At 41.0% G+C, this 26,790-nt stretch overlaps 1 protein-coding gene and 1 non-coding gene across 4 annotated transcripts; one reads left to right on the forward strand and one right to left on the reverse strand.

The window, feature by feature from the left end:
* Positions 1–275: 275 nt before the first annotated feature.
* Positions 276–376, reverse strand: LOC112134080 (small nucleolar RNA U13). The gene has a single exon (XR_002915663.1). It is a non-coding gene; the product is annotated as a small nucleolar RNA U13 (small nucleolar RNA).
* Positions 377–757: 381 nt separating this feature from the next.
* On the forward strand, positions 758–23,939 carry DDX43 (DEAD-box helicase 43). 3 transcript variants are annotated; one of them, XM_002817063.3, is made up of 18 exons: positions 758–906; positions 1,189–1,509; positions 4,066–4,121; positions 6,561–6,690; positions 8,186–8,317; positions 11,012–11,093; positions 11,996–12,152; positions 12,685–12,803; positions 13,827–13,937; positions 14,282–14,423; positions 15,579–15,679; positions 18,542–18,629; positions 19,907–20,034; positions 20,219–20,328; positions 20,799–20,937; positions 21,761–21,848; positions 22,694–22,832; positions 23,777–23,939. In XM_002817063.3, exons 2-17 carry the CDS (start codon positions 1,260–1,262, stop codon positions 22,805–22,807), a joined length of 1,947 nt encoding a protein of 648 aa, XP_002817109.1. In that variant the 5' UTR covers positions 758–906; positions 1,189–1,259; the 3' UTR covers positions 22,808–22,832; positions 23,777–23,939. The 3 variants fall into 3 exon arrangements, with proteins under 3 accessions (XP_002817109.1, XP_054413726.2, XP_054413727.2); XM_054557751.2 differs by lacking the exons at positions 758–906; positions 21,761–21,848 and having other exon boundaries at positions 1,141–1,509; XM_054557752.2 differs by lacking the exons at positions 758–906; positions 1,189–1,509; positions 21,761–21,848 and adding an exon at positions 2,819–2,883.
* The last annotated feature ends 2,851 nt before the right edge of the window (positions 23,940–26,790 follow it).

The raw sequence follows: 26,790 nt of genomic DNA on the forward strand, positions 1-26,790 counted from the left end.
ACATAGGGAGGTCTTGTCTTTACAAAATAATTAGCCTGGTGTGGTAGTGCACACCTGTAGTCCCAACTATTCGGGAGGCTGTGGTGGGAGTATCACTTGAGTCCAACAGGTCGAATCTGCAGTGAGCAGTGATCGCACCACTGCACTCCAGCCTAGGCGACAGAGGTCAAAACCAAAACAAAATAAACAAAAAAAAAAACATAGCAAACATCCAGAAGACTGTGTAGAGCAATGAATGTCTCTCAAGCCAGTGATCTTTTTCTCTTCATTTTTCATGTCAGGCGGGTGGTGTGCCCACTTCGTAACAAGGTTTGAGGGAGACACATTTGACACAAGAGCATGAAAACCCAATCACACTTATGACTTACAAAAGGATCAAGTCAGTGATCTTTAAGCTGTGGGCCATTAAATACATTTTGTGAGCCGAGTACAGTGGCTCAGGCCTGTAACCCCAGCATTATGGGAGGTGGAGGTGGGAGGATCACTTGAGTCCAGGAGTTCAAGACCAGCCTTGGGCAACATACTGGGAACTCCCGTCTCTATTAAAATATATTTTTTTTAATTTTGTGGATTACAACCATTTAAAAAACTAAAATAAGCTTAAATGGATCAAAATGCAGCTTACATAGCGAGGATAAATGCTGTTTTGTCAATCTGTTGTTTCAAGTTTTTTATGTGTGGATTGGGTCACCTTGTAACAGTGACTTACCTTTATTGGTCAAGGTTGAAAACATTTCCGGTGCAGTGGCTGACTGTAATCCCAGCACTTTGGGAGGCCGAGGCTGGAAGATCACTTGAAGCCAGAAGCCAAGAGTTCAAGACCTGCCTGGGCAACACGGCGACACCCCGTCTCTATTTAAAAAGAAAAAAAATGTTTCCAAGGCACTGAGATGCCAGGAACCCGAGGTGTGTGTCCAGTAGGGGCGGGAGCAAAGTGGGCGTTTGGAAAAAGTCCCATGCCTGGAAAGGAATACACGGTGGAGCACATTGACTACCTCAAGGCATGCTCCCACGGTTCAGAAAGCCGATTGGCTAAAACTGGGAAAGTCCCGCCCACGACGCTCACTGGCCAATGGCTGCGTGAAATCAGGGCGAAGTGGGCGGGATAGAGGGCGTGGGCCGGGGGTGGGGTGCTAGCCTCGTGCGGGCTCCTTAAGTAGCGGCTGCGTGGCTTCCCTGGCACGCTAGTCTTACGACGGCACGGTCAGGTGGTGTAGAGCTGGACGGCAACGACGTCGGACGCGCCCCTTCTTGGAACAATGTCCCACCACGGAGGAGCTCCCAAGGCCTCTACATGGGTCGTTGCTAGTCGGCGAAGCTCGACAGTGTCCCGAGCGCCAGAGAGGAGGCCGGCGGAGGAGTTGAATCGAAGAGGTCCTGAAGGATATAGTGTCGGCAGAGGTGGTCGCTGGAGAGGCCCCTCTAGGCCCCCGGAGGCCGTGGCCGCTGGTCACGAGGAACCGCCGCTGTGTTTTGCTTTGAAGACCCAATTTGTGGGCGCGGTAATCGGTGAGAATGGGTGTGGCTGGCAGGGCAGGATAGGTGGGGCCAGGGGCGGAGCCTGAGCGAAGGCATTTCCTCCTCACTGCCTCACCTCCAATCAGCTGCCACCTAGTGAGGTTCAGGTCTCTCCCAGAGCTATTTGTAAAACTTGGGGATAGAGTATAATTTAATCTGGCCGGGCGCGTTGGCTCACGACTGTAATCCCAGCACTTTGGGAGGCCGAGGCGGGCGGATCACCCCAGATCAGGAGTTCGAGACCAGATTGGCCAACATGGCGAAACCCTGTCTCTACTAAAAATATATATATATTTAAAAAATAGCTGGGCGTGGTGGCGCGCGCCTGTAATCCCAGATACTCCGGAGGCTGAGGCAGGAGAATGGCTTGAACCCGGCGGCAGAAGTTGGCAGTGAGCTGAGATCGCGCCACTGCACTCCAGCCTGGGTGACAGAGCAAGACTCCGTCTCAATTTAAAAAAAAAAAAAAGTAATTTAATCCACCTTTTGGTGTTTATACAGACAATGTATTTGGGAGAGCAACTCCTAGAAGACTAATGAAGTCTTAGGGCTGAAGAGGGATCCTTAGAACAGGCCTTTTAACAGACAGCTAACCCCAGAATGAAAAACAAAACTTAATCAGTCTTTCTATGAGTACCATTTAGAGCCAGAAATCAAAGAAAAGCTATAAGGTCATTGTAGGGCTGCCTAGAGCAGTTGTATCTTGCTTTTAGTTTCCTTAATTTTTAAAAAGTTAAAAAAAAAACCTTTTCTTACTACATCTTGAGTGTTAACATTCAATTCTGAATTTTTTAATTTTTTTCTTTCTTTTGATTTTTTTTTTTTTTTTGAGACAGCCCTGTGGCCCCGGCTGGAGTGCAGTGTGGCGTGATCTCGGCTCACTACAACTTCCACCTCCCGGGCTCAAGCGATTCTTGCACCTCAGCCTCCCTAGTAGCTGAAATTACAGACGTGCGCCACCACGCCTGGCTAATTTTTGTGTTTTTAGTAAAGATGAGGTTTCACCATATTACCCAGGATGGTCTCGAACTCCTGTGGATCCACCCACCTCGGCCTCCCAAAGTGCTGGGATTACAGACGTAAGCCACCGTGCCCGGCCCATTTCTGAATTTTTTTGAAAAGCATTTAAAAATGATTAGAATGATTACCCCATTGATTGCCATTAAGCCCGAGTATAAAGTGCCACATTTTACCTATTAGGTATATTTCACCGTTTTTAAAACCTGAGAAAAATGAACAGATGGAGGCTGCTACAAAATAGTGCATTATAAGACTAATTGCTATACTACCCACAGATTCATTGGCCTTTCAGAAGGCTTGGGCTCAAGATCTGAAGAATGATGCTCCATGAAAGAAAGCCACTAGGTTTGCAATAAAAATCACTTAAGTTAATACTTAGCAGATGAAAGGGCACTGTGCTGCAGAGCACTCACTTGATGTTGGATCTGAATCCATCTTTTTTATTGTAAAAAATGAAATACCCTCTTTTAAATGTATATCACACAATACTAGCAATAAGCACAATGTTGTATCCCAGATCTCTGGAACTTGCATGACTAAAACTGTATGCTCCTTGAACAGCTCCCCATTTTTTTCCTGCCCCATCCCAGGGAACCACCATTTACATTGTTTCTGAGTTAGATTACTTTAGATAATCCATATAAGTAGAATCATGAGTAATTGTCTTTGTAATTGGCTCATTTCTCTAAGAATAATATCCTCCAGGCTTACCCATTTTGTAGCATGAGACAGGATTTTCTTCCTTACTAAGGCTGAATGGTATTCCATTATTAAGTATATACCTTACTTTATCTATTAATCAGTCTATGATAAATGGGTAGCTTCCACCTTTTGATTTCGGTAGTGTTATTATGAAAATGGGAGTGCAATATATCTTTGAGACTCTGCTTTAAATTCTTTTGGATGTATACCCCAAGTGAGACTGCTGGATCATATGTTAATTTTATTTTTAATTTTTTAGGAAATCGATACTATTTTCCATAGTGGCAGCACCATTTTCAATCCCACCAGCAGTACTCAGGGGTTCCAGTTTCTCCACATTCTTACCAACGCTTTTTTTCTGTTTTTGATAATGGTCATCCTACCAGATGTGAGGTGACAATCATTTTGTGGTTTCAATTTGCGTGGACCTGATTAGTGATGTTGAACATCTCATGCCTGTTGGCCATTTGTGTGTCATTGGAGAAATGTCTATTCAAGTGTTTGCCCATTTTTCAAAGCTTATTTGTTGAGTTGTATGAAAGAGTTCCAATTTCTACATCCTCTCCACCAATTTGGACCCAATTAGGTTTTGTGCAAGCTGATACAGAATCCATCGTCTCCACCTGTCTGGGATAAGAGTCTCCTAAAACCCACCAAAATTTGGAATAGAACCTCTTGCTTCCCTCTTTCCAAACAAAAAATGATTGTTGAACCCTAGGAGCATTTGGGGGGAAGAACTAGAGAATGTTTGTTGAGGAAAATGGGTAAATTTTCAACTTACTAATTTCAACTTATAACAATATATTCCTTTGTTTTTAAAAACAGGTCGTGGTGGGTCAAAAATAAAGAATATACAAAGTACAACAAACACCACAATCCAAGTAAGCCATCTGTGTTCTTCAGCCCTTAAGAGAGCATCATGCATTTCTAAGGGAGCACCTAACTCTACTTTTCTTTTTAAGACAGCCTCATTCTGTCTCCCAGGCTGGAGTGCAGTGACGTGATATCAGGTCGCTACAACCTCCGCCTCCTGGGTTCAAGCAATTCTCCTGCTTCAGCCTCCTGAGTAGCTGGAATTACAGGTTCCCACCACCAAGCCCAGCTAATTTTTTTTATTTTTATTTTTTATTTTTAGTAGAGACGGGGTTTTACCATGTTGGCCAGGCTGCTCCCAACTCCTGGCCTCAAGTGATTCACCTGCCTTGGCCTCCCAAAGTGTTGGGATTACGGGCATGAGCCGCTGCACCAGGCCTTAACTCTAATTTCTGCCAAGTTATTAACATACTAGGGTAAATTAGGTAAGTTGCCAAAGTTCTTCATACTCCTTATTCTCAAGAAGCCACCTGAATTTTAAGCTGTTCCAGGTGTAGGTTTTGGGACTCTTGGAGGTAAAAATATTTTTTTTTTTTTTTTGAGACAGAGTCTCGCTCTGTCGCCCAGGCTGGAGTGCAGTGGCACGATCTTGGCTCACTGCAACCTTCGCCTCCCGGGTTCAAGCAATTCTCCTGCCTCAGCCTCTGGAGTAGCTGGGATTACAGGCACATGCCACTGTGCCTGGCTAATTTTTGTATTTTTAGTAGAGATGGGGTTTCACCATGTTGGCCAGGCTAGTCTTGAACTCCTGACCTCGGGTGATCCGCCCACCTCTGCCTCCCAAAGTGCTGGGATTACAGGTGTGAGCCACCAGGCCCAGTCGGAGGTAAAAATCGTTAGAGATAATCTGCATAAGAATGAGATCACTGGAATATTCATCATGTCCAAAAGGTCTTCCTTCCAGAGAGAACCCTTTCCTCAAACTTTGGCTAGCTCTTGTATTCTCTATCTTAGTGAATGATAGCAACATTCACTGAGTTTACAAGTCTGTAATCTGACTATCCACATTGGTATTTCCTTATTCTCATTCACTGCTAAGTCTTGACTATTTCTTGGGCTTCTCACGGGGAATGTCATCATTTGCCTTCCCCCCAACTGTATGTCCTGCTTCTATTTGTATCCTCTAATCATTCTCCACTGTGGTCAGAACGATAATTTTATTTTTTTATATTTTTTTGAGACGTGAGTCTTGCTCTGTCGCCCAGGCTGAAGTGCACTGGTGCAATCTTAGCTCACCGCAACCACTGCCTCCTGGGTTCAAGAGATTCTCCTGCCTCAGCCTCCAGAGTAGCTGGGATTACAGGTGCCCTTCCAGCTCGCCTGGCTAATTTTTGTACTTTCAGTAGAGACAGGGTTTCACTGTATTGGCCAGGCTGGTCTCAAACTCCTGATCTCAAATAATCCACCCGCCTCAGCCTCCCAAAGTGCTGGGATTACAGGTGTGAGCCACTGCGCTTGGCTAGAACAATCATTTTAAAACACAAATTATTTGTGTCCCTTTCCTATGTGAAAGCCTTTCATAGTATCTCAGGCCTGTAAGTCTAGACTCCTTAAAGTTGTTGACTTGATTCTGGCCTGTTCACTCTCTCCAGTGTCCTCTCCCCTGATTCCTTGAGTACTCCACCCACTTCCTGACACACGCTGCTACCATAGCTTTTTCCTCATAAATAATTCCTTCTCACCTTTCAGGGAAGTCTAAGGCCCCCATTCTGTGTAGTTGTCCCTTTCCATAGCATCCCATAATGGCCTCGTTTCAGCACTCATACAGAGTTGTAGTGCCTGTAAATACTGTAGATGATAAACATTGTTTGAATTGCCAACCTAACGCAAAATTTGGTGTGCAGTATTTTCTAGATAAATATTGAATCCATTAGGGTATTTGAAATTATAGATGTTGATAGGTGTTACTTGTAGATTCTATTCACAAAATGTGTCAGTCTTGTAAACGTAAGCCCCTAACAGTATACATGAGTTAAGTATAGAATCCCATCAAGTTAAAAATTTACCTAAGTAACCTGGCAGTTCAATAAACTCTCTATATAGCACATAGATTATGTCATTTCAGCCCTACAATTCTGTAAAATTAGCGAAACAAATACCATTTTATAGGTTGGAGACCTCAGAATCAAAATAATATTATCTGTCAGGTTAATGCCTTAATTATTTCTCTACACTATTTGCTGAGTTTATTCCCTAGCTATCCAATTTTAAATGTTCAGGTTGTCCTGCCCCTCTCCCTCTGACCAGGAGGTAAATCCCAGAGTAACTATAAGTAGTATTCTTCTCTAACTAGAAATTTAGACATTGATTGGTAGTAATACTGTATTTACTTTATACTGTAATAGTTTTTGAAGTTGAGTGATTGTTGGAAGGGGTTAGGGGCTTAGGGAACTTTTTTTTTTTTTAGGGAACTTTTAAGTCTCACCTCTTTTTCCCCTTGTACCTAGATAATACAAGAACAACCAGAATCATTAGTCAAAATTTTTGGCAGCAAGGCAATGCAAATGAAAGCAAAAGCAGTGATAGACAATTTTGTTAAAAAGCTAGAAGAAAATTACAATTCAGAATGTGAAGTTGGTAAGTAATTTTCTCCCACTGAAGCCCTTTAAAAATTTTTAATTTCATTCAGTGTTATAAGCCATTATACCTGATTTCACTTTCTGATTCAAAGCATTCGGCTGCCATAAATGTAGTCTTAATGATTTTTTACTATGAATGAAAGCCCAGAATATTTTTCCTCAAATTAAAATACCAGAGCTCTATGTTCATGCCTAGCAGTTTTACTTTTAGCCACAGGGAAGTGAAAATGAAATAACCCTTTATTTTTATTTATTTATTTTTTGTCTTTGTGTTAATCTAGTTCTCGCAAGCAGGGAAATAACCCTTTAATACACACACTTTAGTGTTAGTGGGTAGAGTAAGGATTGGTCCCAGGATCCTAACCCTAGTCTTGTCTTCAGATTCATGGCTGACATTGAAAACTGCTTAAATATTTGGTTATTTTAAAAATCTCAGGTCTGTTTAGAATAGAGAAAACAATTACTGAATCATATCTAGATGCAATGTGAAAGTAGAATAGAGACACCTGGGTTTAGAAGGCACCATTGCCTTTTAGTGTTTCTTGGGGAAAAAGACAAGGTCTAAGATTCTATTTTTGTATCTGTCTCATTTATTTATTTTTATTTTTATTTTATTTTTAAAACTGTTTTGAGACAGGTTCTCACTGTGTTTTCCAGGCTGGAGTGCAGTGGTGTGATCATGGCTCATTATAGCCTTGGCCTCCTGGGCGGGAGTGATTCTCCCACCTCAGCCTGTCGAGTAGCTGGGACCACAGGTGTGTGCCACACACCCAGCTAATTAAATTTTGTAGAGTAGAGATGGGGTTTCACCACGTTGCCTAGGCTAGTCTTGAGTCCTGAGTTCAAGCGATCCTCTCCACCAGCCTCACAAAGTGCTGGTATTACAGGAGTGAGCTACCAAGCCTGGCTCTTCGTCTGTTCATCTGAGATAATATCTGCTTCCCAGGAATATTATTGTAACGACTGAGTAATGGGTATGACAATATTTTAGCAAACATTAGGCTTGTATTATTTTACTTACCTTCTCCAATCAAATTAAATTTTTATAAGTTGTTGAATGATAACAAATGACAAGGTTGTCATGTTAATGTGGTACAGAAACCCCAAATTTTATATTTTAAGCATTGTCTGGTTATTAAAAAACAAACTAGAGGCCGGGCGCGGTGGCTCACGCTTGTAATCCCAGCACTTTGGGAAGCCGAGGTGGGTGGATCACAAGGTCAGGAGATAGAGACCATCCTGGCTAACATGGTGAAACCCCGTCTCTACTAAAAAATACAAAAATTAGCCGGGCGTGGCGGCGTGCGCCTGTAGTCCCAGCTGCTGGGGAGGCTGAGGCAAGAGAATGGCGTGAACCTGGGAGGTGGAGCTTGCAGTGAGCCGAGATCGCGCCACTGCACTCCAGCCTGGGGGACAGAGCGAGACTCCGTCTCAAAAAAAAAAAAAAAAAAAAAAGAAAGAAAAAAACTAATCGATACAAATGTTTTTAACAGATACTGCATTCCAACCTTCCGTTGGAAAAGATGGAAGCACAGATAGCAATGTTGTTGCAGGAGATCGGCCATTGATAGATTGGGATCAAATTAGAGAGGAAGGTTTGAAATGGCAAAAAACAAAGTGGGCAGGTCAGTGCTGCTTCCTAATATTTACATATATTGTTTCTGTTAACTGCAGTTTTTATTCTCTGTACAATGTCTGTGTTTTATTTTTAGTAATGAAATGTATATGAAAATAGTAAAATCTAAAATGCTGCAATTAGTCCCTAGGTTATGATAGTTTCTATGTTGTCAGCTGTCATTTATGCTATAGGGGAAATATTAAACCTATTTATAGTCTGTCAGCGGTAACTCACTGCAAAGGGCTAATGAAATACGAAAAAATCAGTCCCAGGGGGAAAATAGGAAGGGAGTAAACATGCAAACCATAAGTTAACATTGTTGCTGTGATTGAGTAAAAATAGATCTTGGAGTATCCTGGTTGACAAGAGCAAAAAAAAAAGGGAAAGCCATTAAATATAAGAAGCATTACAGTTCTTGGCAGCATTTTGTTTGTTTGTTTAAATTTTGTTTTTGATTTTTATTTTTCAATTTAAAGATGAGATCTCACTATCCTGTCCAGGCTAGTCTCGAACTCCTGGCTTCAAGTGATCCTCTCCTCTTACCCTCCCAAAGTGCTGGGATTACAGATGTCAGGCACTGTGCCCAGCCTTGTTTGAATTTTATTTTATTTTATTTTTTGAGATAGAGTCTTGCTGTGTCACCCAGGCTGGAGTGCAGTGGCGCGATCTTGGCTTACCACAACCTCCATCTCCCAGGCTCAAGTGATTGCTGTGCCTTAGCCTCCCAAGTACCTGGGATTATGATGTGTGCCAGCAAGCCCAGATAATTTTTATATTTTTAGTAGAGATGGGGTTTCACCATGTTGGCCAGGCTGGTCTCAAACCCCTGGCCTTAAGTGATCCACCTGCCTCGGCCTCCCAAAGTGCTGGGATTACAGGCGTGAGCCCCCCACCCAGCCCTTTTGTTTGAATTTTAAATGAGATTTCTCACGTGGAACATTATATATGGGGGATAATGCTTCATTATTCAAGCACTAGCCTTGGCTCTCGGGAGGAGGCAGCAATACAACATCTTTTATTTAAAATTTAAAAGCACTAATATGTTAACCAAAATATTGACAGTTATTGCTACTATGTTGGTCAAGACCTCTGCAAGTTACGTTTCCTGTGCGGCCTAAACAGTTTGTGTTGGGAAGATTTGGGATCAGGGACCAGGGAAAGGATTTAAGTTTGGAAGAGGTATAATAAGCTTTTAAGAAATGTAGCTAGGCCGGGCCCAGTGGCTCATGCCTGTAATCCCAGCACTTTGGGAGGCCGAGGCTGGTGGATCACCTGAGGTCAGGAGTTCAAGACCAGCCTGGGCAATATGGTGAAATTCCATCTCTACTAAAAATACAAAAATTAGCTGGGTGTGGTGGCACATGCCTGTAATCCCATCTACTGAGGAGGCTGAGGCAGGAGAATCGCTTGACCCTGGGAGGTGGAGGTTGCAGTGAGCCGAGATTGCATCATTGCACTCCAGCCTGGGCGACAGAGTAAGACTCCATCTCAAAAAGAAAAAAGAAAAGAAAAGAAATGTAACTTAAGAGAGTAGACCAAGGATATAAATTTAATTTCTAAAAAAGGAATTGGATGGACCTTCAAAGAAAAGATAATCAAACTATTATGTGTGGGAGTATATTTATCAGTTGTGGTGTTTGATGTCTTACAAAGCATGCTTCATTTTAATTTTTATTAAATTTTTTTTGAGGGTTTCACTCTGTTGCCTAGGCTAGAGTGGAGTAGCAAAATCACAGGTCATTCCAGCCTCCATCTCCCAGGCTCAAGTGATCCTCCCACCTCAGCCTCTCAAGTAGTTGGGACTACAGGCACATACCACCATGCCAGGCTAATTTTTTTTTTTTTTTTTAAACGGAGTTTTGCTCTTGTTGCCCAGGCTGGAGTGCAGTGGCGCAATCTCAGCACAGTGCAACCTCTGCCTCCTGGGTTCAAGTGATTCTCCTGCTTCAGGCTCCTGAGTAGCTAGGATTACAGGCGTCTGCCACCATGCTCGGCTAATTTTTTGTATTTTTAGTACAGATAGGGTTTCACTATGTTGGCCAGGCTGGTCTCGAACTCCTGACCTCAGGTGATCCACCCGCCTTGGCCTCCCAAAAGTGCTAGGATTACAGGCGTGAGCTGCCACCCCCTGGCCCCTTTTTTTTTCTGAGACAGAGTTTCACTTTTGTTGCCCAGGCTGGAGTGCAGTGGTGCTGTCTCGGCTCACTGCAACCTCCGCCTCTCTGAGTAGCTGGGATTACAGGCATGTGCCACTGTGCTGGGAGAATTTTTGTAATTTTTTGTTTTTAGTAGAGACGGGTTTCACCATGTTGGTCAGGCTCATCTCAAACTCCTGACCTCAGGTGATCCACCCGCCTCAGCCTCCTGAAGTGCCAAGATTACAGGTATGAGCCACTGCGCCTGGCCACCAGGCTAATCTTTAAAAATTTTCTGTAGAGACAGGGTGTCACTATTTTGCCCAGGCTCAAGTGATGCTCCCTTGCCAGCCTCTCAAAGTGCTGGGATTAGAGGTGTAAGCTACTGTGCCTAACCTCCAGAAAGGGAGATCTCTTCGATGGGAGCAAGCCTCGTTGGCAAAGTGTAGAACTATCAAATGGTATGCATGGTAAATAAAATATATTGTAGTATGATTTCTGTAGCTTTGACTAAGTATTCATGATGCTGTAAAATTTATCAGTGTGGATTTTCGCCTTTGTCCCAGATTTACCACCAATTAAGAAAAACTTTTATAAAGAGTCCACTGCCACAAGCACCATGTCAAAAGTACAAGCAGATAGTTGGAGGTGGGTAGTTTTATTACCTAGTTGTGTAAGTATTTGTATAGTTAGGTTATTGGTATTAACACTTTGGGCAAATGTGAAATGATATTTGAAGGCTACGCCTTCAATATTCAAATGAAAATGTGTCCACTTACATGATATTTTAGAACATTGTTGTCTAGTAAAACTTCCTGCAGTGATGGAAAATGGTCTATATTTGTGTCCAATGGAGTAGACTGGCACTTAAAGTATGGCTGGTGTAATTAAGCAAATGAATGTTTATATTAAATTGAAATAGCCATGTGTGGCTAGTGCCTACTATATTGGACAGCAATTTTAGAGAATTATTTCTCCAGTAGTTGAATTGAAAAAAAAAAAGATCTAATCTTGTTAATTTCTTAAACTCTTCAGTCCTTGTTACCTGAAATTGGAAGGTTTTAATTGCAATGGTTTTTCTTACTATTAAAGTCTGATAAAACTAAGAGATGCATGGAATAGCAGAATGGTTAAGGTGAGGAGCAGGGTAACTTACTGTATGATCACCTGTCAAATTGAGAATACTTCCTAACACATAGGATTTTTAAGGATGCATTAATGAAATATGGAACATCATAGGCCCTCAATGTTTGCCAAATCTGGTTTTAATTTATGAAGCATGATTTTCAGGCTCCTCATCTTTGATCCATGAAACATTCATTGACCTACTACTGTATAATGTTTTTAACTTTTCCATTGCAACTATTCTCAGATAAGAGACAGATGGACTCCTGCTTCTATTTCTTTATGCATTTCATTATAACTTCCCTGACAGTCTCATTTTAATCAGTTGTAGTTGAATTTCTAGATAAGACCAGAACTGATTTTGGAGAATGTCTTGCTTGGGGAGTAAAGTGAGGAAAGCCACTGATGTTTTTTATTCTTTGAAGGAAAGAAAATTTTAACATAACGTGGGATGACTTGAAGGATGGGGAGAAACGACCTATCCCCAATCCTGCCTGCACATTTGATGACGCCTTTCAGTGTTATCCTGAGGTTATGGAAAACATTAAAAAGGCAGGTTTTCAAAAGCCAACACCTATTCAGGTATGCTTTCATTAATTACAATATTTCACTCAATGATTTTCTTCAAAACCAGTGATATCTGATTGTTAGAAGACACCAGGGAGCAGCTGTCTCTTAGCATTCCCCCAGCACCTTCTCCCTAGAGTTCAAAAAATCTTTGTTGAAAGAAGTTTGGAGCTGGGAAAGAAGGAACAGTTGGCAAAAAATATGTACTTTTTTTTTTTTTTTTTGAGACAGTTTTGCTGTTGTTGCCCAGGCTGGAATGCAATGGTGCAATCTCAGCTCACCACAACCTCTGTCTCCCAGGTTCAAGCAAGTCTGCTGCCTCAGCCTCCCTTGTAGCTGGGAGTACAGACATGTGCTACCATGCCCAGCTAATTTTTGTATTTTTAGTAGAGACAGGGTTTCTCTATGTTGGTCAGGCTAGTCTCGAACTCCCAACCTCAGGAGATCTGCCCGCCTCGGCCTCCCAAAGTGCTGGGATTACAGGCGTGAGCCACCATGCCCAGCAAAAGATGTACTTTTTGTGTTAATGTTTATTATTCCGTTTCAGTCACAGGCATGGCCCATTGTGTTGCAAGGAATAGATCTTATAGGAGTAGCCCAGACTGGAACAGGAAAAACATTGTGTTATTTAATGCCTGGATTTATTCATCTGGACCTTCAACCCAGGTAAGAATTCCTATGGCTGGTTTCTTCTTATGGAGGTTTAATAGATTTAGATATCAAAAATTTAATTAAAGTTTCTTTACCTATTGCTTGATCCAAAGGTAATGCGTAGCTTCAGAGAAGATGCAAAGAATTAGACACTTAAATTGTGCTGGTGAAAGTATAAACTGGCAAAACATTTTTAGGAGGCAATAGGTAATATCTACCAAAAGCCTTAGTAGTGAAACAGTGGAAACTGTTTAAACTATGTTCAATACACTTATTTATTCCATGATAAAATATTTGACATTTTAAATGTTAATGAAAAGACCATCTTAAACAAAAGGCTGGTATTGGGAAGTTGGATTTTAGGGTGTGTGGCTTTTTTTAATTTCCCTACTTTATGGTAAATATGTATTGTTTTTGTAATAAGAAAAAGTGTATAGAAACTAACACTAATCTCTCAGTAAAGCAATCTTATATCTGATAAAATAATACATTTTCTTATGGGGAATTTGGCATATTCTATGTAATGTCAGCCATTTTTTAGGTACATAGATTTTAATTAGCAAAGTCTGTAACATATAGAGACTACTTTTAATCATATACCTTCTCACAAAAAGGCATAGTCTAACTATATCTAACTGATACTCATTGCTACAAAATTTTTTTTTTTGAGACAGAGTTTTCGCTCTTATTGCCCAGCCTGGAGTGCAGTGGCGCGATCCTGGCTTACTGCAACCTCCGGCTCCTGGATTCAAGTGATTCTCCTGCCTCAGCCTCCCAAGTAGCTGGGATTACAGGCGCCTGCTGCCATGTCTGGCTAATTTTTTATATTTTTAGTTGAGATGGGGTTTCACCATGTTGGCTAGGCTGGTCTCAAACTCATGACCTCAGGTAATCCGACCGCCTTGGCCTCCCAAAGTGCTGGGATTACAGGCGTGAGCCACCACGCCTGGCTTGTTGCTACAAATCTTGATGGCACTGAATAAATGTACCATGCATCTGAGACAAGTAATTTAATATTAATCTGTTTTCTCTCCAAAGCCTTAAAGGTCAAAGGAATAGACCTGGAATGTTAGTTCTAACTCCCACTCGGGAATTAGCACTTCAAGTAGAAGGAGAATGTTGCAAATATTCATATAAAGGGCTTCGGAGGTAGGTAATTTTTTTTTCCATTCCTTCACCAGTATCATATTTTAATCATTTGTAGCTTTATACATCTTCCCCATCATTGTTCACACATTCAGAGAATCCAAATGGCTCAACATGGGTCAGGCATTTAGCACTACTCTAATCAATCAGAGCCTGGGTCAGGTGATGGTACAAATATTGCTCTTTAGGATACAACATTATGGATTGATGGGTGTACATAATTCTCAGAAAGGGGCAGATACCCCTAAAGGTACCTGATAATTGATTTTTATCCCTTTTATTGGATTTTAAGTTGTGATGAGATATTCTGTGCCTAAACATTAACCTTTAGATTTTTTCTTTTTAAGTGTTTGTGTATATGGTGGTGGAAATAGAGATGAACAAATAGAAGAGCTTAGAAAAGGTGTAGATATCATAATTGCAACTCCTGGAAGATTGAATGATCTGCAAATGAATAACTTTGTCAATCTGAAGAATATAACCTACTTGGTAATCATGGAAATAGGGGTTTGGGATGTTGGGTTCAAAAATAACTGAACTGGCCGGGCGCAGTGGGTCACGCCTGTAATCCGAACACTTTGGGAGGCCAAGGCAGGTGGATCACCTAAGGTCAGGAGTTCGAGACCAACCTGACCAATATGATGAAACTCCGTCTCTACTAAAAGTACAAAAATTAGCCAGGTGTGGTGGCATGCACCTGTAATCCCAGCTACTCTGGAGGCTGAGACAGGAGAATCGCTTGAACCTGGGAGGCGGAGGTTGCAGTGAGCCAAGATCATGCCATTGCACTCCAGCCTGGTCAACAAGAGCGAAACTCCATCTCAAAAAATAAAAAATGACTGAACTATTATTTTATTTTCTCTTCCCTCCCCTTGAGCTTTTAATAGTTTTAATCAACTCCCAAGTGCTTGAGTATCAGTTTCTTTTAGAATGGCTGTCGATTTTATTTTATTTTTTATTTTTTTATTTTGAGACACAGTTTTGCTCTTGTTGCCCAGGCTGGAGTGCTGTGGCATGATCTTGGCTCACTGCAACCTTCACCTCCCAGGTTCAAGTGATTCTCCTGCCTCAGCCTTCCCAGTAGCTGGGACTGCAGGCTCCCACCACCACACCTGGCTAATTTTTTCTTTTTAGTAGAGACGAGGTTTCACCATGTTGGCCAGGCTGGTCTTAAACTCCTAACCTCAGGTGATCCACCTGCCTCGGCCTGCCAAAGTGCTGGGATGACAGGCGTGATCCACCACACCAGGCTATGGCTGTCAATTTTATAATGGCTGTAGGAATATTTCTCATTCTCTTTAGCATGTTGAAAGAATTAAGACTTCTATTTGAAATTATCATGCATGTTTACTTTAAATTTTGGAAAATAGGTACACAGTAATTAAAATCTACTTGGATATTTTAGACACTTAAAATTTTGTTTAAGGAGATTTGGAAGCTATTGGAAAGCCAACAAAAATCCATATAGACAACATACAATGATAAATTGCTTAGTATTCTGACCTCTGGAGAAATTAAAATCGTGGCTTAAGTAATAGGGGAAATGAGAAAAGCCTTTCTTAGTGTTCTACTAATAAAGAAAGCATATGTGTTATTACCTGCCTTCCATATCTAATCTAACCACATTCTTTTTTGTCATTGCAGGTTTTAGATGAAGCAGACAAGATGTTGGACATGGGATTTGAACCCCAGATAATGAAGATTTTGTTAGATGTGCGCCCAGATAGGCAGACAGTTATGACCAGGTAGGTATATGCCTAATTACTGTGTGCAAAATAGAAATCAGTGGAATAGAATCTCATTCTGTTTGGATTTTCCCACAATATTTGAGCATTACTTGGAAATGTTGAAATCTTTAGGTGAAACATCTCATAACATTGGAAGTAGACCAGTGTAACAATAAGTGCTTATTCATGACTGTTGGGTTTCCTAAGTTACAGATAGGGATTTCAACACAAACATTTACTTATCATAGTAAGGTCTCACTTTTGAATAAAGGGTTCACTTGTCTAAGGAGATAAGCATTTGATTACTGAATACTTATTGCTCACAATAAAACAGGAAGCAATGATTATTTGAATATAGAGTGATCTATAAAGAATGATATCTCCTAGGCTTATATCCTTTGTCTTCATTAGTATAAATAACAACATTGGCCGGGCAAACTGGCTCATGCCTATAATCCCAGCTCTTTGGGAGGCCGAGGTGGGTGGATCACCTGAGGGTCAGGAGTTTGAGGCCAGCCTGGCCAACATGGTGAAACCTCGTCTCTACTAAAAATACAAACTTAGCCGGGCACAGTGGCGCACACCTGTAGTCCCAGCTACTGGGAAGACTGAGGCAGGAGGATCGTTTGAACCTGGGAGGTAGAGGTTGCTGTGAGCCAAGATTATGCCACTGCACTCCAATCTGGGCAACAAGAGTGAAAATCTGTCTCAAAAGAAAAAAAAAAAAAAAAAAAAGAATGATATATCCTGGGCTTATATACTTTGTCTTTATTAGTATAAATAATATAAAATTTAAAAAATACAAAATCCCCTCACATAGTTTTATTACAAATAACCTTCCTATTTCAAGAAAAGTGAATGTATTTATTTATTTTGAGACAAAGTCTCGCTGACACTCAAGCCGGAGTGCAGCAGCACGATCTCGGCTCACTGCAACCTCTGCCTTCCGGGTTCAAGCAATTCTCCTGTCTCAGCCTCCTTAGTAGCTGGGACTTACAGGCACACGTCACCATGCCCAGCTAATTATTGTATTTTTACTGATGGAGTTTCGCCATGTTGGCCAGGCTGGTCTCAAACTCCTGACCTCAGGTGATCCATCTATCTAGGCCTCCCAAAGTGCTGGGATTACAAGCTTGAGCCACAATGCCCAGCCCAAGAAAAGAGAACTTAGATTTTATTGAATTACTGTGAAGGTATAAAAAGTGGTCACTTTCATTATTTTATATATAGTTGAGGAAACATTTAAATGCAGATATTCTTTGATCAGTATATTTTGAAAGTTTGTTTTGTTTTGTGTTTTGAGATAGGGTCTCACTCTGTCACCCAGGATGGAGTGCAGTGGCACCATTTTGGCTCACTGCAATCTCAGCCTTCCCAGCTCAAGTGATTCTCCCACCTCAGCCTTCTGAGTAACTGGAACTACAGGTGCATGCCACCACACCCAGCTAATTTTTGTATTTTTTGTAGAGACAGAGTTTTTACCATGTTGCCCAGGCTAGTCTTGAACTCCTGAGCTCAAGTGATCCACCCACCTAAGCCTCCCAAAGTGCTGGGATTATAGGCATGAGCCAACAACATTTTAAAAGATTTTTATGGCCAGGCGCTGTGGCTCACGCCTATAATTCCAGCACTTTGGGAGGCTGAGGCAGGCGGATCACGAGGTCAGGAGATCAAGACCATCCTGGCTAACACGGTGAAACACTGTCTCTACTAAATTTACCCAGGAGTGGTGGCAGGCACCTGTAGTCCCAGCTACTCGGGAGGCTAAGGCAGGAGAATGGCATGAACCTGGGAGGTGGAGCTTGCAGTGAGCCGAGATCATGCCACTGCACTCCAGCCTGGGTGACAGAGCAAGACTCCATCTCAAAAAAAAAAGATTTTTATTTGGCTTAAATACTTGGTATTGCCTGCTGACACTATGAAAAATTGGATTTTTTTTGTCGTTTATAAAGGCCAAGAGATAAAATTAACCTAACAGTAATCCCTTTTAGTACCTTTTGTCTTTTTTTTTTTTTTTTTTGAGACAGAGTCTCACTCTGTCACCCAGGCTGGAGTGCAGTGGCGTGATCTCTGCTCACTGCAACCTCTGCCTCCCAGATTCAAGTGATTCTTCTGCCTTAGCCTCCTGAGTAGCTGGGATTATAGGCATGCACCACCACGCCTGACTTATTTTTGTATTTTTAGTAGGCACAGAGTTTCCCCATGTTGACCAGGCTGGTCTTGAACTCCTGACCTCAAGTGATCCGCCTCTCCTCAGCCTCGCAAAGTGCTGAGATTACAGACATGAGCCACCACACACGGCCTTACCTTTTCATAGATTAGTATTTAGTTGAAGGTGTACAGGTATCCTTTGGTTCATAAAAACCTAGTATTTATTTACTTATTTATGAGACGGAGTTTCGCTTTTGTTGTGGTGGCTGGAGTACAGTGGCACAATCTCGGCTCACTGCAACCTCCGCCTCCTGGGCTCAAGCCATTTTCCTGCCTCAGCCTCTGGAGTAGCTAGGATTACAGGCACCCGCTAACACACCCAGCTAATTTTTGTATTTTCAGTAGAGATGGGGTTTTATCATGTTGCCAGGCTAATCTTGAACTCCTGACCTCAGGTGATCCACCTGCCTTGGCTTCCCAAAGTTCTGGAATTACAGGCGTGAGCCACTGGGCCCAGCCAAAAACCTATTTATTAAACATATTTGTTTCATCTAATAGCTTTACAGTAGTTGAGTAATCAGTGAATTAACGGTTAAATTTGCCTTACTTATTGAAAAAATAAGAAGTACTAAATTTGTCTTTCACGAGTAACTTGGTTCATAGCATGCTTAAGGAAACATAGTAATGTTTTTACGACAAAATTGTAATGTTTGCAACTTGTATTCCCAGTGCTACATGGCCTCATTCAGTTCATCGCCTCGCACAATCTTATTTGAAAGAACCAATGATTGTCTATGTTGGTACATTGGATCTAGTTGTAAGCTTTTTTTTATTACTATTGTTTAACATTTCTTATGAAAATTCTGAAGATAGCTAATTTTGGTGTGCCTAGTCTGCCCACTCCCCAGTTTTAGGGCAAATCACACTTGCATATAGTTTTAATAGAGCTATAATACCATTATCTCATTTGAAATTTCAATAGTCAGCTAATACCATCAACCTCTAGTCAGGGCCTATATATATATATCTATATATAGATAGATAGATAGATATCTATATATAGATAGATAGATATCTATATATAGATAGATATCTATATATAGATAGATAGATATATCTATCTATATATATAGATATAGATATAATCTATAGATATATATATATATATATATATATTTTTTTTTTTTTGTGACAGAGTCTCACTCTATTGCCCAGGCTGGAGTGCAGTAGGGTGATCTCAGCTCACTGCAACCTCTGCCTCCTGGGTTCAAGTGATTCTTGTGCCTCAGCCTCCTGAGTAGCTGGGATTACAAGCATGGCTACCACTCCTGGCTAAGTTTTGTATTTTAGTAGAGACAGGGTTTTGCGATGTTGGCCAGGTTGGTCTCAAACTCCTGACCTCAGGTGATCGCCCCCCTTGGCCTCCCAAAGTGCTGGAATTACAGGCGTGAGCCACCGCACCCAGCAAAGTCAGGGTTTATATTTTTCTGATACCTAATTTTAACCCTGTTAGAATCAGGGTCTAAACATAAGTCTACATATATACATAAATATAAGTCTATTCCCTTTATGAAGTTAAGACTGAATATTGGGTTCATGTGATGTCAGTGGGAACCCTCCATTATAATATATAAAGTTCTCTTTCTGGCTTTTTGCTTAATCATTAATAAATGAAATTGGCCTTTCACTTAATCTTTAATAATAATGGGTCATTGCCTACGCCCCTTATTTCATTAGGGATTTATAAATGGTGATCCATTTAACATTTGTTTTATAAAATGGTTAGAGACATTGCACCACTGCACTCCAGCCCGGGTGACACAGTGAGACTCTGTCTCAAAAATAAATAAATAAAATGATTAGAGACAAATAGTTGGTTGAAGGAATGGTACCAATAGTATTTTGAGGTTAAGTGACGTCTAAGATACAAATCTTGAGTAGAAACAGGTAATTTTTTTAGGACGTCTGCCATTTTGCTTAGCAGTTTATTAAAAACGTTAACCAATGAGAGAGAAGATGCATTTTGAGCTGATGTATGTGGTCTCACCCTCAATCATGATGACCTTGATGAACTATGTTCTTTGAATCCTTTAGGCTGTAAGTTCAGTGAAGCAAAATATAATTGTAACCACCGAGGAAGAGAAATGGAGTCACATGCAAACTTTTCTACAGAATATGTCATCCACAGACAAAGTCATTGTCTTCGTTTCTCGAAAAGCTGTGTAGGTGTTTTTTCTTGTGTGTCCATTATAATTAATTAAATTGATTAGGATCATTTCTATTTGTATACTAATTTCAAATGGGGGTGATAAGTCTGTTATGTTACTTTAGATTTTTGCTAACAGAAGTAAAACTGGTGGCATTAGAATAAGCACCTAAGAATGCTGAGTTTATCTTTTGCTTCAGTGCGGATCACTTATCAAGTGACCTAATACTTGGAAATATATCAATAGAGTCTCTGCATGGAGATAGAGAACAGAGAGATCGGGAGAAAGCATTAGAGAACTTTAAAACAGGTATGTTTATGTAATTAATATTTCATATAGTTTAAAATTAGTGCAATACCTGGGCTTGGCTGAGTGACATCTTTTCATGAAACCCATTTATTTCTAAGATCTATCCTCACCTTCTGTATCCTAAAACTACACTCATTAGAGCTCTAAACATTAATCTGCCTTTAAGCATTAAATAAACACAAAAGACTTTAAACTTGGATATCAAGGTATTAATATGCAACAGAAAATATATCTGAAGTTATCTGAAAAATGTATCTTTCTGTCATGGTTCGAAGGGTTTAGGACCCATTTGCTGAAACATGGTATCTTGTAACTTGCCGGCAGTTACTTTTCCATTTTCACAAAGTAAGCATTTTAATGTAAACAGTAAGAAATAAAATTGATTAAATTAGTTAGGGCAAATATACTTTTTAGATCTTGGGTTGGTTTATACCAGAATGGTTCAGTGTTCATTTGGCTTTACTTTCTAGGCAAAGTGAGAATACTAATTGCAACTGATCTAGCCTCTAGAGGACTTGATGTCCATGATGTTACACATGTCTATAATTTTGACTTTCCACGGAATATTGAAGAATATGTACACCGAATAGGGCGCACAGGAAGAGCAGGGTAAGTAAGCTTAGTCCACCCATGAAAGGCCAATTCTAGATTCTCCTTATTCCTCTCACGAACTTCTTGCCCAGAAAACCATTTTTTCTATTACCTATAATTTTTCAGCTACTTCTCAGATTCTGCTTGCTACTTTATTTATCCCTGTTCATTTGCTTGTGCCAGACTCAACCTGATTCCATCCATGATTAGCTTCTTATATCTGGTTCTATGTGTTTTATATCTAGTGTCACCACTGGGCTCTGTACCCAGTGGTTACTCTGAAGGTTATTGACAAATTAGTATGGATATGAGAAGACCTTTTTCCTCTTAAGAGAGCTACCACTGGGCCGGGCATGGTGGCTTACGTCGGTAATCCTAGCACTTTGGGAGGCCGAGGCAGGTGGATCATGAGGTCAGGAGATCGAGACCATCCTGGCTAACACGGTGAAACCCTGTCTCTACTAAAAATACAAAAAACTTACCTGGGCGTGGTGGCAGGCGCCTGTAGTCCCAGCTACTCGGGAGGCTGAGGCAGGAGAATCACTTGAACCCATGAGGCAGAGGTTGCAGTAAGCCAAGATTGCGCCATTGCAACTCCAGCCTGGGCGACAGTGCAAGACTCCGTCTCAAAAAATAAATAAATAAATAAAAGAGAGGTACCATCATATACCCCCTTTGCTGTTTAAACCACAGCAGATTTAGATTCCAAATCTGTTTGACCTTAAATCTTAATACATTCCAGCTTCTGTGAAAAAGTTTTCATTTGTCTTATTCTGTATTAACTGAATAATGAATACATATTATAAATGAGATGACATGAGTTTTTTCCCCCACACTAAAGGAGGACTGGTGTTTCCATTACAACTTTGACTAGAAATGATTGGAGGGTTGCCTCTGAATTAATTACTATTCTGGAAAGAGCAAATCAGGTGAGACTATGCAATTCATTAGAAATCTACCTGTTATCAGTTTCTCAGTCAGTTATGCCAGGTACTATGGCTTGCTCTTTATCAGGAAACTTCAAATAAGTTTTCAACACGTTTTGAGGGCTTTAGCATGGCAATGATAAGAAACTATGGGAGCATATAACTGGGAAACTTAATCTAATGGGGGTGAGCAATGAAAGCCCCGCTGAGGAAGAAATCAGTAGAGTGGAGGTGGGGAGAGTTGTAGAAGATGGGGTAAATGTTCCAGCAGGGGGAACATATTCAGGCTCAGAGGTCAGAAAGAATATATAGAAAATGCTACCATATAAAGGCGCATTAAGGGCACTTGGGGCCAGGCGCAGTGGTTCACGCCTGTAATCCCAGCACTTTGGGAGGCCAAGGCGGGCGGATCACGAGGTCAGGAGATCAAGACCATCCTGGCTAACACAGTGAAACCCTGTCTCTACTAAAAATACAAAAAAATTAGCGGGGCATGGTGGCGGGCGCTTGTAGTCCCAGCTACTCGGGAGGCTGAGGCAGGAGAATGGCGTGAACCCTGGGGGTCGGAGCCTGCAGTGAGCCGAGATCGCACCACTGCACTTCAGCCTGGGTGACAGCGAGACTCCATCTCAAAAAAAAAAAAAAAAAAAAAAAAAAGGGCACTTGGAAGCAGCTGAAGCAGCAAATTTTATAGCCTGTAGATGGATGTAGGGTTTAATCGAGATACCCGTTTCTGTTTAAAGGATGTCATGTAACCAGCTGTGCGATTATCTGAAATTACTTGGATGCATTTTAGTGTTGTAGAAAAGAACTCAGAATCCTAATAACAACACATTGAATAATTTCAGAGTATTCCAGAGGAGCTTGTATCAATGGCTGAGAGGTTTAAGGCACATCAACAGAAAAGGGAAATGGAAAGAAAAATGGAAAGACCTCAAGGAAGGCCCAAGAAGTTTCATTAATGTCTTCTGTACTAGTGTGGTAGAGGTAAAAGTTCAATAACACATGGACTTTAAAATGCATGCTTACTTAAACTAGGCTTTGTTAATAATGTTTATTGCAATGAGCATGATCTCTAAGTCATTAACATAATAAATTAGGTGTTACTCATATCTATTACTTAATCCTTCTGTGTATACATGGAAAAGAATGAAAGCCAGGTCTTTTTGTACTCATGTTTATAGCAGCACTATTCATAATAGTCAAGGGTATACAACCCAAGCATCCATCAGTGAATGAGTAGATAAACACAATGGAATATCATTCAGCCCTAAAAAGGAAGAAAACTCAGTCATATAGATGAACCTTGAGGACATTATGCTTAGAGAAATAAGCCAATTACAAGGACATACTATATTATTCCACTTGTAAGAGGTACTTAGAATAGTAAAATTCACAGTGACAGAAAATAGAATGGTGGTTACCAAGGACTTGGGAAGTGGGTAGGGGGAATTGTTTGGTAGATAGAGAGTTTTTCATGGCATGAAAGTTTTGGAGGCCATACACAGTGGCTCACGCCTGTAATCCCAGCACTTTGGGAGGCCAAGGCAGGCGGATCACTTGAGGTTAGGAGTTTGAGACCAACCTGGCCAACGTGGCAAAACCCCGTCTCTATTAAAAATACAAAAATTAGCCAGGCATGGTGGCACCCACCTGTAATCCCAGCTATATGAGAGACTGAGGCAGGAGAATCACTTGAATCTGGGAAGTGGAGGTTGCAGTGAGGTGAGTTCGGGCCACTGCACTCCAGCCTGGACAACAGGATGCTGTCTCCAGTTTTGGAGATTAACTGCACAACAATGAATATACACTGCAGAGTTGCACACTTAAAAATGGTTATGGTAAATTTGGATATGTTTATTTAATCACTATTAAGCTTTTTAAAAACAATGTTGGGGTCAGCAATTTACATTTTTTTTTCTATTTTTCAGAATTCAAGATTTTTTAGAAATATAATAAGACGGAAATTGGACATGTTGGCAGTATGAAGAGACCGAACTGATTTGACTGATTCTTAAAATAATAGTGTTTGAAAATATAGAATCCAATGTTTTATACTTTCTTTAATAAAAACAGAAGTGTTTAAACTTGGAAGTTGTTTCCTGGATTTTAATTAAGGAGTGTAGCATTAGAATATTTTTCTTTTAATCTTTTAAACTGTCTCCTGTAATTTTGCTGCATGTCATAAGGCCAGTCTTTCAGAATTTAATGTTCAGATTTTGTCATGGCAGTGAAAAAGATGTTTTCAAACAAAGAATCAGCACCTAAAAAAATACTGTTAACAATAAATGTTCATTTCTGTGATAAAAAGACAAGTTGATAATTTGTCTTTCTGTATAGCGTTTTAATTTGTGTTTGCTAAATAATATTTTATTGGAGTATACTTTTCTTAAATTATCCTTTACCCACTTTGAAATGAAACAGTAAATTATTTCATAAGGTCAAAATCTGCAACAACACTTTTTCTTTCCATTTTAGCCTATGGCTTCATGCTAAAACCCTTGGAAAATCAAATTGCACTTCCATGAAATTTTCTTTGATCAAATTACCATCATCCTTCCCTTACAGTTTTATGTTATGTATTCCACCATAAATGAGGGTAACTTATATTAACTTTCAGAATTTATGAGTATATACTTATGTATAATTAGTTTAAGCCTTCATCACGTGAATTTTTCATTACCGCAATAATTGCTTCCTGTTATTAGTGATAAGGTTAAATAGAGAGCCTAATAGAGGAAAGAAAAGAAAGGTAAAAGCAGAAATGAATAAATAGGAAAACAGAGTTCAGTGAAAACCAACAGCAGCTTCTTTAGTAAGACCAATCAAATAAGTTTCTGGTAAGTCTGGGAGTGGGGAGTTGTAGGGATGTAGAGACATTAAAAAATGAGAACAATGCTGGGCGCGGTGGCTCATGCCTGTAATCCCAGCACTTTGGGAGGCCGAGGCGGGAGGGGAGGATCACGACATCAAGAGATCAAGACCGTCTTGGCTAACACGATGAAAACTTGTTTCTAAAAATACAAAAATTAGCTGGGCGTGGTGGCGCATGCTTGTGGCCCCAGCTGCTTAATAAAGATATACACAGACATCTCATAATAAAACTCCAGAATACCAAAGACAAAAATCCTAAAATCAGTCAGAGAAAAATTGAGGCAGAAGAATAGCAGAGGAAGTGAGGGACAAAGGGAACCCTTTGATGTAGGCTAGCTTAAGTGATAGCAAAAACAAAACATGTAAGATAGCAGAAGCAGAACATACGAAATAAGGGAGTAAGCAGTGAGTTAAAACATACAGGATAAAAAATAAGTCACAAGGACTTGCAGTAGGAATTTAGTCACAAAAAATGAAAGTAAAGATGAGCAGCCAGGTGCGGTGACTCACATCTGTAATCCTAACACTTTGGGGGGCCGAGGCGGGTGGATCATTTGAGGTCAGGAGTTCGAGATTAGCCTGGCCAACATACTGAAACTCCTTCTCTACTAAAAATTCAAAAATTACCCAGGGGTGGTGGGGCATGCCTGTAATCCCAGCTACTCAGGAGGCTGAGGCAGGAGAATCACTTAAGCCTGGGAGGCAGAGGTTGCGGTGAGCCCAGATCATGCTACTGCACTCCAGTCTGGGTGACAGAGTGAGACCCTGTCTCAAAAAAAAAAAAAAAAAAAAAAAAAAAAAAAAAAAAAAAATAAGGTTAAGCAAGGATGAGCAATTAGGTTACAAAAAATAAAGTGAGGGTAAGCAAGTGAGGAAAAAAAAGGCCATGAAATGTAACAAACCAGGCTGATCTCATCTCACAGAAGTCAGTCAGCTCTCCCCTTTCTGAGAGTGCTGAATAAGCTTTTGCTGCTTTGCTTTACTATCTGTGTGTGTCTCATCCAAGTCTTTGTTCAAGACACCAAGTGCCAGGCCAGGCACGGTGGCTCACGTCTGTAATCCCAGCACTTTGGGAGACCGAGGCAGGCAGAACACTGGAGGTCAGGAGTTCGAGACCAGCCTGCCCAACATGGTGAAACCCCGTCTCTACTGAAAATATGAAAATTAGCCAGGCATGGTGGCGCAGGCCTGTAGTCCCAATCAGGAGGCTGAGGCAGGAGAATCGCTGGAGACCAGGAGGCGGAGGTTGCAGTGAGCTGAGATCGGGCCACTGCACTCTAGCCTGGGTGACAGAGTGAGACTCCGTCTCAAAAATGAACAAACAAAACAAGACACCAGGAGCCTGGAATTGCGTGGCACTACCCCAGTAACAAAATGTTAGATTAATAATGCTATTTCTCTGTATTTTCACTGGTTTTTTTTTAACACTTTAATGTGAACATCTGATTTTTTCACATTGAACACATATTACTTTTTTTTTTTTTTTGAGACAGAGTTTCACTCTTGTTGCCCAGGCTGGAGTGCAATGGCACAATCTCGGCTCACCCACAACCTCCGCCTCCCAGGTTCAAGCAACTCTCCTGCCTCAGCCTCCCAAGTAGCTGGGATTACAGGCATCCACCCTCACACCCGGCAAAATGAAAAAAATTTAAAAGTAACATGTCTTTAGGCCACCGCGCCCGGCAAAATGAAAAAATTTAAAAATAATATGTGTTCAGGCCGTGCACAGTGGCTCATGCCTGTAATACCAGCACTTTGGGAGGACGAGGCGGGCGGATCACCAGAGGTCGGAAGTTCGAGCCCAGCCTGACCAACATGGAGAAACCCGATCTCTACTAAAAATACAAAATTAGCCAGATGTGGTGGCGGGCGCTTACAATCTCAGCTACTCGGGAGGCTGAGGCAGGAGAATCGCTTGAACTTGGGAGGTGGAGTTTGCAGTGAGCCAAGATTAGGTCATGGCTCTCCAGCCTGGGCAACAAGAGGGAAATTCTGTCTCAAAAAAAAAAATTGTTTTCATTTTTATCAAAGTCAAATATACATGTACTGTATGGAAGCAAATTGTTCTACA

This window comes from Pongo abelii, chromosome 5 (assembly GCF_028885655.2).
Source record: "Pongo abelii isolate AG06213 chromosome 5, NHGRI_mPonAbe1-v2.0_pri, whole genome shotgun sequence".
In the NCBI taxonomy this organism is placed as follows: Eukaryota; Metazoa; Chordata; class Mammalia; order Primates; family Hominidae; genus Pongo; species Pongo abelii.